Source organism: Malania oleifera, chromosome 3, assembly GCF_029873635.1.
Source record: "Malania oleifera isolate guangnan ecotype guangnan chromosome 3, ASM2987363v1, whole genome shotgun sequence".
Lineage (NCBI taxonomy): Eukaryota > Viridiplantae > Streptophyta > Magnoliopsida > Santalales > Ximeniaceae > Malania > Malania oleifera.
This window is the reverse complement of record NC_080419.1, coordinates 20970469-20983778: the sequence shown is the minus strand read 5'-3', so window position 1 is coordinate 20983778 and position 13310 is coordinate 20970469. Positions and strand designations below refer to the sequence as shown.

General features: G+C 30.1%; 1 protein-coding gene across 1 annotated transcript; it reads right to left on the bottom strand.

Moving 5' to 3' along the window:
• Positions 1–11448: 11448 nt before the first annotated feature.
• On the bottom strand, positions 11449–12625 carry LOC131151197 (transcription factor bHLH13-like). Its single transcript, XM_058102443.1, has 2 exons — positions 12155–12625; positions 11449–11826 (listed from the first exon to the last, which is right to left on the bottom strand). The coding sequence occupies exons 1-2, from the start codon at positions 12479–12481 to the stop codon at positions 11449–11451; spliced, it is 705 nt and encodes a 234-aa protein (XP_057958426.1). The 5' UTR covers positions 12482–12625.
• Between the last annotated feature and the right edge of the window lie 685 nt (positions 12626–13310).

Genomic DNA, 13310 nt, shown 5'->3' with positions numbered 1-13310 from the left:
CACCAAAACATTTCCATATATTTTTTTTATCATATTCTCATTATTCTCCATACAAATTACACAACCCAGTTTCAAACATGTTCTCAGTATAAGTCATACGCCACACAATTTTGTCTAATAGTTATATCATAATATTCACAAGTAAAATATCATATTTCCCTTTTCACATATTCATTTAATCAGTAATTTCAGAAAATATTGTTATAATTTATTTCCTTTACCTGGTTTACTAAGAGGCTCGTAAACATCCAAATCCTATGCCCGCGACGTCCGAAACTCAAAACCCTAAAAATCACATTTTTTCCAAGTTAAACAACTCATTTCCCAGAACATTTTTCGTTTTACACTTCCTAGGTTTCGAATACTTCAAATAGCCCATTAAACATTAAAATACTTCACTTACCCTGATTTTGGGATGGTGCCCCGGAACTCCAAACTGAAAATCTACTCCTGCTAAATTGTAGAGAATCTCCCCACGAACCTCGTGGTAGTTCCCGATCGTCAATCTGGGTTATAACGAAGCCGAAATCAAAGAGAGAAAGAGAGGGAAAGTCGTAGGTTTAGAGAGAGAGAGAGAGAAAATGATGCTGAAAATGAGGGTTTTCATATTTATAGCCTGGTGTTCGTCGATGAGTTCAAGTGATTCCTTGACAAACGCATGAAGGCACTTCATCGACGAGGAGGCTAGTTCGTCGAGGAACTTGAAATTTCCTAAAATTCCCAAACTCTCGGTATCTTCTCATCGACGGGACATGTGTACTTTGTCGACGAGTTCTATAGGGACATTCATCGACGAAGGTTCTAAGTTCATCGACGAATCCCTGCTATTCTCCCTTTTAAATTTCCTTCCTTTTTCTTATTCTTCTCCTCTCCTTTTCTTTTCTTCTCTTTTATTAATTTAATTTTTTCGAGTCTCTACATTCTAAGTGTTTAAGCTTGGTATATATAGGCAAAACAAAAATATATTTGTTATATGATCGTTGGGGCCTTAAAACATATGTTTATTTTTAAAACTAGCCATTTTTCGACCGTTACAACACTTTTACCGAGAGGTTTGGTCGATTGGGTCATAGATCTGGTTGATTTGATGTCAAATCCATAAGTTTCAGTCATCCGGAGTGAAGATTCGACTAGTTGGTTTATGGGTTTTTGCTGCGGACATCCTTAAGATGGGAAGTGATTGATTGAGAAAATTGCTTATTAATAAGGCAGTAGAAACATGAAGGAAATTTTCTGCTGTGGACACCTTTCAGTATTTTGGACATATACTTTTTGTAGAAAACTCTAAATAAGACTTTATTGGTATCAAAAGAACGCTAAGAGAAAATCCCACAACTTTTATGTTGAATATTTTTTAAGATGAGAGCGGATTGATCGAGAAAAGTACTCATGAATGCAACGAAAGAAACATGAAGGAGATTTTGAAAATCTTGTTTTGGAGTTTTTCATTCCAAAAATGATTTTTACTCTTGAAATAATTTTTGCACGTTTGTAAAATGATTTTCAATGAAATATAGAGTGTCTAGGGTCCAACTAAGGTCATGGTTGAGTTTCACATCAAATCAAATGATATATGCATGCACAATTGAAACCTAAGTACATTACAACTAAAAAATGCAGGTCTTCAAGCTTTGCTCTTCAATATTCCATGGAATGTGTAATGACCCAAAAAATATATATACGATTAAAGTAAAATACTACTAATAATAAAATAATAAAAATGATCATTAAGTTAATATCAATACATGGGTGCTTTTCTGTAGGATCATTGATTCCATGTTTGATGTCTAAGAAAGACCTTATCATAGCGAGTGTTCAAAAACCATTGCGGCTCAATCACTCCCTAGAGGTCGGCCTGATCAAAATGGAATTTCATAAGATAAACAGGGTAAACACTGTTTGTACACGTAAATAAATACATATACATAAAATAATGTTTTGACTGATATAATTTGTAGAAATATATGATATTATAATAATAATAATAATAATATAGGTATCCTATGTGGGGCCCACATGATTGGGTGGAGCCTACATGAGTCTTGAACTCGAACTTGCTTCAGCATATCAATTGCAGTCTTCATGCACCGAAAGTCTTCACGTAATCCATATGTACCTACAAAGAGTTACAAATTGAAGTGTGTTTTGAGTGTATGTGCTTGTGTGAAGGTTGAACCATAGGATATAGGTTGACCAATTCCGTTTTACATCAGTGTCCTTGTATACACTTCATAAATCTCGCAATACAGGTGATCATTCCCACATCCAGCGCATGTGAGGTCCATAAGACTGTGTGTGGCCTACATAAATCCCGAAGCTATATGGGGCTCACATGAGTCCCAAAGTTGTCTAAGACCTATAAGACCGTGTGAGGACTATTGGAGTTACGTGGAGTCCACATGGATCTCAAAATTGTATAGAGCCCACAAGACCATGTGGGGGCTCACATGAGTTTTCGAACTTTGAACTTTATTCTTCTTTCATAATAAATACTAAAACATAACTTAATAATAATAATAATAATAATAATAATAATAATAATAATAATAATAATAATAAATGATTTTAAAAATAATTAATTAAGTAAATTAATTAAAAATTAATTAAATGGGAGTGTCAGCAAGCACTCCCATTTTCCCCACATGTATCCCCATCCTCATCCCATACCTCCCATCCCAAGCCCACCCCATGCACATTCTTTTATTTTTTTTTTTAAAACATAATTTTACTCCTCTCCCCACGCTTTTATAAATTTCATTTTCTTTCTCAAAATTTTCCTATAAATAGGAAGCTCTCAACTTCATTTTTCATAAAAAAAAAATTCAAAGGAAGAGAAAGATTAGTGAGTGAAAGAATTAGTGGTGGAAGGAGAATTTTTGTTATACTTAAAATTCTCACTCACTCACTTTTTTCGATATCATTTTCAGAGATATTCATTGTGACCGTTTCACAAGCACTACAAAAAATTAGGATATTAGTGAAGGATTAAATCCGTCACTAATACTTATAAATTCGTCACTAATAGTATTAATGACGAATTTATTAGTGATGAATTTATAAGTATTAGTGACGGATTATAACCGTCACTAAAACCCTAATACCGTCACTATAAATTCTACATTGGCACTGCTCAAATTTGTCACTAATAATAGGGTATTAGTGACAAATTTGTAATTCATCACTAATACCAATTTGTCACTAATACCTTTCTATTAGTGACGATTTTGAATCCTTTACTAATAATTAAAAAAATTTAATACTAATTTTTTTTAATTATCAATTCCTATAAAAATCTGTAATTACATTTCGCATACATAACCTGAAACCATAATTACTACAAAAATCATAAATTATTCAAAATTTCGAATTCAAATATAAATTCAATTAAAATAAAGAAATAACATATGTTCATATAACAAAAAAAAATTTCAAAAAATTCAAAATTCAAATACAAATATATTATACAAATTCAAATTAAAATACAGAAATTCTATTTGTTCAAATAACAATAAAAATTACAAAGAAATAATCAAAAGTTTCATCCGGCGATTGTAGTGCATACATGGCATTGTGTTGATGTTATGATAGCCGCGAAGCCTACAAATTAAGAATCACAAAAAAAAAAAAAAAAATAGTATACAAATGAAGAGATGACCTTCAGTATAATCAAGAAGAAAAATATAAAGAGTGCATCATACAACAATTTTTAACCCTAAACGAATAACTGAAATGAATGTGAATGACGTACATATAAATATATACCGTTGCATGCATCAAACCACACACGTAAATACTTTAACTCGTTCTCAAAACAGAATATCCCTGATGGTGAACAAATGATAATGCTTATCCATAGTTAAAAGCAAATGATATGTCATGTATGTTCATAAGGGATTGATTTTCTGAGTTGCAACACGAAAGGAATATACAAACTTTATCAGCTCAAAACTTCTATGCTAGAATAAATAGTACACCCCTAAACTCTTAGATCTCAATTCTTGGTCATTTGAAGGAAGTAGAACATGCAAGAGGAGTATTTGATTCCAAAACTAGAAGTGATTGGAACAACTAGTGTTTATAGGTGCTGAAAAACAAAACTGCTTCAAATATGTTAATCCAATAGCAATTGGCAAGAGAACCACCAAAAATCACTTCTATTTTCTAGTATATAGATTACTGGATATAATGTAAGTTTCTGAGTGAATAAATACTAATCACAGAGGCATAAATGACAGAAAAACAAGAATACGACTCAGTTGTGACCTTGTCTCTTGTATTCAATCAAAATCACTAAAGTCAATTTTCTCTTTCACTGTCTTTAGCTCACTAGAAAGGATCTTGAATGAGTTTGCAGCTCCTCCACAAACACCACATCGTACAAAAGTTGGTGTACACCTTTGATTAAATGGGAGAGGATATAAGCATCTTATACATCTTTCCTGCGTCACTCTGTACAGGAAGTGTCTAACATTGTGAATAAAAGTATGTAAAACACTGGAAAGCAAAAAATTGAATGTGCAGGTGGAAAAGAAGAAAGATTGCTCAAATAAAAAATTAAGTCAAATGAGTAGCTCATTCCACGTTGAAGAGTTTACATGGTGCACCAAAAATTTTAAAACCAATAGATGGCAGTGACACATTAAAGAATCACAAAGAACATGACACAAACACAAACATAAGCACATATCCCCCCAAAAAAATCATGACATTATACAACCCCTTTATTGCAGCGCATCATCAAAATTATCAATAGTTTTTCCTAATTTAGCAATAATAAAAATTAAGTTGACACAGGTTGGGTGACCAAGTTTCAGAGTCCAAAGAACAAATATACTATAATACTACTTGATTAACGTAATCTTGGAAAAAGATCTAAAAAATTAAAGAAAAAATTTGTAACCTTAATAGTCCAAAAAAATAAAAACCACCATCAAGATGAGATAAATTCTTGGCTTAATTGCACATTTCATGACACATATAACAAGAACCTACTCATATAATCACCAATCCAATGTTAACAAGCAATGACTAGAATACTGCAAATAATTTCTTTATTAATAAAAATTAATATCACATGAAATAGCTATATTTTTCTTTGATAGAAAGGAAAAGGTGTCAAAAGGAAATAGTAAAGTAGAAAGAATGATAAGATCCTCTTATAATAAAATAAAAGACAAAATTAAAAAAAAAAATCAATCAAGATAACAAAGTCTGTCTGTCCAATTGAACATCTGAAAAACATGTTCCCTCAAGGCACCTCATTGCAAAAGCCCAAGAAGGTGACATATCTTCCGTTCTTTCCAGACAATTTATAATCAGAGAAGAAAGACAATATTCAAAAGGGCATCCTCCAGCAACAAAGAAAAAAAGCAAAATAAAATTTAAAAAAAAAAAAGAAGAAGAAGGAATGCTAATGAAATACAGTTCACCAATTCCTCTACTAGTCAGGCAAAAAAATTCCTCTAAAAAATGCCATTCTATAGCCCAAAGCAACACCAAGAACACCCATCCTAATCCACTTGCGGATTTCTTCTCCTGGTGAAATAGGATCTCCTGGCGAGGAGCAGCAGCGACGAGGAGAACAAGAAGAAGCAAATCTCCTAACGAGGAGTAGCAGTGGTGGCGGTCGGCGTAGCGAACGGCGACAGCGATGACAAGCAAAAGGTGACAGGCGACGGCGATGGACGAGGCAACGGCAAACGGGGACGGGAGAGAGGAGGCTCGGGAGACAGGAGGATTAGGAGGAAGGGGCTGCGACAGAATGGAGGGAATGAAAAATATTGGGGGAAAAAACGGGGAAATAGAGATCGGGGGAAGGGGCAATAGTGACGTATTTGTAAATCCGTCACTACTAATGGGTCAATAGTAACGAATTTAGAAATTTGTCACTAATACTCAGAAGTAAACTTTTTTTATTTTTTTTTTAAACAATGGAAGTATTAATGATGATTCTCAAATCCGTCACTAATAATGGGCCAATAGTGACGAATTTAAAAATTCGTCACTAATACTATGAAATAAAATTTTTTTATTTTTTTTAAAAAATGGAAGTATTAGTGACGGTTCTCAAATCCGTCACTAATAATGGGTCAATAGTGACAAATTTTTAAATTCGTCACTAATACTCCAAAGTAAATTTTTTTTTAAAAAAAGGAAGTATTAGTGACGGTTCTTAAATCCATCACTAATAATGGGCCAATAGTGACGAATTTTTAAATTCGTCACTAATACTTTGAAGTAAATTATTTAATTTTTTATTTTTAAAAGGAAAGTATTAGTGACGGTTCTCAAATTCGTCACTAATAATGGGTCAATAGTGACGAATTTAAAAATTCGTCACTAATACTATGAAGTAAATTTTTTTTAAAAAAAAAATGGAAGTATTAGTGACGGTTCTCAAATCTGTCACTAATAATGGGCTAATAGTGACGAATTTAAAAATTCGTCACTAATACTGTGAAGTAAATTTTTTTTTTTTTTTTTTGAAAAATGGAAGTATTAGTGACGGTTCTCAAATCCGTCACTAATAATGGGGCAATAGTGACGAATTTAAAAATTCGTCACTAATACTGTGAAGTAAATTTTTTTTTTATTTTTTTTTAAAAAGTGGAAGTATTAGTGATGGTTCTCAAATCCGTCACTAGTAATGGGCCAATAGTAACGAATTTAAAAATTGGTCACTGATACTTTGAAGTAAATTTTTTTATTATTATTTGTTTTTAATAATAGTAGTGATGGTTATTTAATCGTCACTAATGCTTACCTTTTAGTGATGGATTTAATTCGTCACTAATACCACGAAAATCGTTACTAATATTTTCTAGGGATAAATTCTACGCGAAATTTTTTTTTTTTTTCTAATTTTTAGTGACGAAACTATTAGTGACAGATTCAATTTAGTAATGGTTTCTAAAACCGTTGCTAATACCCTACTATTAGTGACGAATTTGAATCCGTCACTAATAGTTTCGTCACTAAAAATCAGTTTTTTTATAGTGAAGGTTACGTAAGGATAAGTAAATTTGATTATGTTATATTTTTATTAAAATTTATAACCAAATGTATTTGTAAGTAAAATTTGATTATGTTAGTTATTTTTCATAAAATTTTTTCGAGTTTATTTTTACGCATATTTAATTATACCAGTTTTGTCTATACTTGTGTTTATTTTTGAGTTAAGAAATGTTCTAAACACCTCGGGTATTTTATAGTATTAATTTCTATTCAAGAAAATATTTTTAACAAGAAAATCGGGTGGCATGAATTTGTTTTTACGTTGCATATTTTTCAAAAATATGAGTACAGATGACATGAGTTTATTTTTACGTTACATATTTCATGAAAATATGAGTAAAAATGAGATATTCACGATATTATTTTAATTACATAAATTCTATAATAAGATGTTTTCAAAACTCCTTATACCTCAGAGGATACAGAAAATTACGAATATTTGATATCGTAACTTAAAGTTTAAACGGATCAGAGTGTACCCACATAGTTTATAGAGTAGTTATATATGGTAATGAATTTCTTCTAAGTGCACACCTAGTTCTAGGTCAGGACTTAATAGGGAAAATTTTACTTAATGATGATGTACGTTGATTTAGTTTGATCGACCAGCCAGTAAAGTTCAATTTTCGGACAGCACAACCCAATCATAAGGAGTAAACATGACTTACAATTAACAGACCTAAGAGTGATTTTTACAGTATATGTATATACATATTTAATTACGTGAACATGACTATTGATGATTTGAAAGAAAAATATATGTTTATGTGAACAGTGGCATCGTTGTGTCCAAATCATGATTTGAAGGAAACACATAAGTATATATATATACATGATTGAGTATTATAGTTATAATTTTAAAGTTAAAAAGTTCAGTTTAACAGTAATAACACATGATTATAAAATTTTACTGTTATAAATGATAATAAAAGTTTTATACAGAAATTTTTAAATTTACATTTATTTTAAAAGCAGTTTTAAAGTTACAGTATTAAATATTATTTTACGAAATTATAATATTGTGAAAGTTCATTTTGGTCACACACATACACTAATAAGAATCTTATTTACTTATTGAGTGTCGTCTCACCCCCAATCATTATTTTACATTTCAAATAATTTTAAAAAGTGTATCAGAAACTTGACAGAACAAGTTCATGGGCGAGGATAGAAAGAACTGAATAAAATAAAAATTTATCATAATATAATTTTAGAATATGTTTGTATATTTTAAAAATATTAATTTTAATAGTTGAAATATATATATTTGTAATAAAATTAATTAGTACTCTAATAATAAAAATAATTTAAATTTATTTGCTTCTATTGAAAAAAAATTATATTTAGGAACTCACTCAAGTTCAGGTCTTTACAGAATGTGTCAAATGATGCGTTCGTTTAAGTGCTTTTTGACTTCCATTTTGCATTGATTATTTGTACTTTCTGAAACTTAAACATGTTCATTTACTTAATGCACGAATGAGATGCTGTGATTTATCATTATCAAGGAAAAATGGGCATTTTCACACTTAGGAGTTGACAAGACCAAGACGAAACCAAAACCAAGAACTGGCAAACAACAACACAAGGACTTGGTGGGGGTGGACAATGGGGGCTATTGACTTGTGCTCTCTATTTTTTTATTGCCCTGAATACCCTCGTCCTTTGCTTCAATATTTTGGATGGATAAACTGTGTAGTTTAGTCTTTCGAAATATTTTCTTCATTTTTTAACTTTTAAAATTTTTATATTTTCAATTCTTAGTCCATGCACCTTTGAAATTATCTCCCAAAATAAATAAAATATTATATATATATATATATATATGTATATTGTTTATATTAGGTTTAGACTATATAACAAGAACTAACTTATGTCCCATTCTATGCATTATTGATTATACATATTAATCCACATTGTTTTCCAATAATTCCAACATCTCATTTGATCTATATTTTATAAAATGGACCATGCCAATTGGTACAAAAAAAAATTAATCGAATTAACTAGATCGACTACGATCTCAATCACTAAGAATCAGGAAAAAGAAGTTTGAATGGTCTAAGTGTACTCGGTGAGATTACTACAATACTTTAGTTAAAAAATATGAAAGGATTGAATTATAATAGTAGTAAAATTCTAACACTTAAATCATGAGAGCTCTTAATCTAAGAATATGAAATTGAAAATTTTTATTTCTCATTGTGTAATTCAAGATTCAACATAAATTACTGTCAGAAGCATAAAAGAAAAAAGCAAAAGAGGTGAGCGAGGGAGGGAGGGAGGGGGGGGTCAGGGGTGGTACCTATGTAGCCTAACACATAGCTTAGGTGGAATTGCTTTGTCTTGAGGTTAGGGAAATGCAATTACTACTTTAGTCCTCAGTATTCAATTTACTAACAACAACTCAATTCATCAATTGAATGAACCAAGGAATTCTCAACATTACCCTTACAGTAATGTGGCTAACAGTTTATATATATATATATATATATATATATATATATATATATAAGGGTAATGTTGAGAATTCCATTTGTCAGCTTGTCCTACATTAGAATATTAGAGTAAATGATGTATACTTAAATACATGGTTGAATCCAAGACCCAATGAGTTTGAGCTTTTAGGTTAAATTAGTGTTCACCTATGTGTATCAAACCTACTCATAGACTCTTCCGGTCCTAACAAGTAACAATACTCACCATGTCCGACAAAAAAATATAAATCTCTTATGAGGTATTAAAAACATTACAAATCTTTTCTTTAAATTTGTTAAAAAAATAAATTTTAAAATATTAAGAAAAAATTATGTTTTTCTTTATAAATATTAAGAAAAATTTTAAAAAAAGTATTATCTTTTTGTTAAATATCAGATAAATAATTTTTGTTTGATAAATATTAAGTAAATTTGTTTTATCAAATATCAAAAGAGGTAAACCTTCATTGTGTATATATATATATATATATATATATATATATATATATATATATATAACTCTATTGTAACATGTACCTAAATTTTGAAGTTCCCAATGTGGCTATGCATGTACAATATATATAAACCTTTTGAGTATTTATGGTAGGTGTGAGGAAACATTAGATGCGTGATTCACAGATTTTAAACTTTTTATTTTTATTATAAAAAAATAAAAATATTTTAGAAATTTTAAAATTAATTTGTGAAATTATTTATATATTATTTTATTTTTTATTTACTGATAACTTGTAAATGCTAAGAGCTTGTTTGATATTATTTTCATTTTTTGCTTTTTATTTCTATTTTTACACTGTAAAGAAACATATTATTAAAAAATGCTTATTAATGTTGTCAGTTTCTTTTTTTTATTATCGATTTTTAGTTCTTTGTGAAAAAATTGAAAATCAAATTTTATGGCTTTTAATTGTTTTGGTAAACCTATTGTTAGAAATTTTAGTAAAGTGAGTTCGTCATGATTTTTATATATACGGTCAAAAATTAACTTATAAGAGAATCATGAATTTAAATAGATCCAAACAGTTTAGGTTTAATTTTAAAACTCATAAAAAATTTTAATTGGATTAGATTTGGTTCGTTAGCCTTATCTTAATCTCGATTTGATTGAATTGGACTCACTTAGGGGTTGTTTGTTATCACTGTCAAAAATTAGAGAAACAAAAATTAAAAACGAAAATCAAAAATAAAAAATAGAAACGAAAAACCTGTTTGGTTAATATTTATAAAATTAATATAAATTAAAATTTTAATTAAAAAAATGTTAATTTTCATCTTTAAATCAAATATATTATAAAACTATGATTAAAATAATAAAAGTACAAATAATACATCTTAAAAAAATTACTATAATAAAAATAAAATTATTATAATTTTTATTTTAATTGTTCTGCTTTCAAATTTAACACTTAAATAAAAATTTTGTTGGACATGACAACTGAAAAATAGTAAAAGTATTTTGTAATTGGCTTTATTACTATTTTAAAAATTTATGTATGTTTTTATTTTAATTAGATTCAAATACATATAATTATTTAATTTTGATTTTAATTTAAAAGTGTATCAAATAAATGAGTTAATCCAAGGCAATAGGTTTCTAAAACAACTAAAAATCATAAAATTTGGTTTTAATTTTTTTGGCAAATAAGTGAAAATCGACAGTAAAAATTGATAATTAATAACATAAACAAAGGCATTTTTATAATTTGTTTCTTCATTATGGAGAAATAGAAATAGAAAATAGAAAATAATAATTATACCAAACATATCCTTAATTAACTATCTTAGGTCAAGCTTAATTTAAAATTAATTTATTAAATGAGTCAAATATGAATATGATAAAATTTGATTTAATTGTAGTTTTATTTATTTATTTATTTGTTTGTTTTGCATATATACATAATATATACGAAAAACAGAACACCCATTAGAAACATGAGAACTATAACATCAAAATGTCGCTCTTGATTTTCTCCGTAGTATCGCCTCGATCTCCCTTCACAAAAGCTGTGACCGCTAACGTCAAGTACTTGCCCGCAACTGTAACACTCGCCGCCAAAACCTCCGTCCGGTGCCTCTCGAACACTTCCAAAATCTTCACCGCCATGCTCCGTCGAGCTGGAGTTCGTATTCCGAAGAACACGACGTCGCCGGAGAAGTCCACGGTGACCAGTGAGTCCCAGTTAACAGTGTGAGTAATTGTACCCCTCGCCGGCTCCATTTTTTCCGACAAATCCTTCAGCTCCTCCAGCCTTTTCTTCTCTTTCTCAAGTTTTTCTATGTACTCTATGGTCTCACTCACGATCTTCACCCTCGTAGCCTGCAGCAGCATAAATGCAATGGTACAAATTAAGAACCGGACTCAAATTAAAAATCAGAGAGAGAGAGAGAGAGAGAGAGAGAGAGAAAGAATTCGTTCCGCTTGAATCAAAACCCATGATTGCTGAATCGAAACTGAAATGACCCATTAAGAGAGAGGGAGAAGATTTGGTATAATGAATCAAAGAATGTGAAACCACGATTGTTGAATCAAAATTAAAATGGCCCATTAAAGAAGATAGAGAAAAGTTGTTGTGCATGAATCAAAGAGCATGAAATTACACATGATTGTGGAACTGAAATTAAGAGCGACCCGTGAAGAAATTGACCTTGGGGAAGAGATTGGGGACGATGGTCTGAAGAAGAGAGAATTTCTCGCTCATCCTCTCCCTCCGGTCACGTTCCTTCTGCAAGCCCTCTGTTTTGCCATTTTCTTCCGGCACTGTTTTGCCATTTTCTTCCGGCACTCTGTTTCTTTTTCTGGAGCTTGATCCAGCTTTTTCCCCAACAATGGCGGGTGTTTCACGCAAATGAGGAGAAAGTTGAGACAATGGAGGAATCACAGAGTCGCTGTAACCCTCCATGATTCCCAGAAGCAATCTATTTATGTCCCTTTCCTCCCCTTCTTCTTGGTTTTCTTCTCGGTCACCGCCCATTGGAGAGAGAGAAAGGAGGATGGTCTTTGATTTTGATTTAGGGGAACTGCAGGAATGTGATTTTGTGCAGAGAGGGAGTTGCAGAGAGAGAAATGGAGAAGGAGAATGTGGAGGGTACGGCGAAATGAAATTATGAAGTTTTGATTCTCCTGGTTTTTGCAGCTATGGGTTTTGATTTTGCTCTTTCATAATGATTTTGGAAGTTACTGGCCGTTTGATTGCGTGAAATGGTAAGATCATTAATGGCAATCCGACGGTGGGTGTAATGAAATTGCGTCAGGAATTATATATTTATATATATATATATTAATTTTTTTAAAGAGCTATGTATTTTATATGTTTCATAATTATGTTAATATTATTTTACAAATAATTCTAATTTAATCAAATTGAACTCGAATTTTTAAAGTTTAATTATAATTAATTTGAGTTCGATGAATTCTATGATCAAATTGAGTTGAATTTGGAGATTAAAATTTTTGAATCATATTGAGTTCTTAAATCCAAATATAACGACTTGCTTGCGTAAGTTCAATATAATAGAGCTTAATTTGTATTCTGATGAAAAATAAATTATAACTCATATATCATTTAAAATTTTTTTGCTACTTAAAATAATTTTTTATATTAAAATTATTTATCTGTTCTTCAACTATACAAAAAAAAAATCATATTTTTTTAATATTCCTAAATCCAAAATCATCTAAATCGCGTGAAGTATCAGTAGTAAAAAGTAAAACGGTAAAAAAAAAAAAGAATTATCGAATAATGAATCCCTTTTAATTATTGGTTCTCTTGCCAAAACCTAAAAAATAAAAATAAAAAAGTA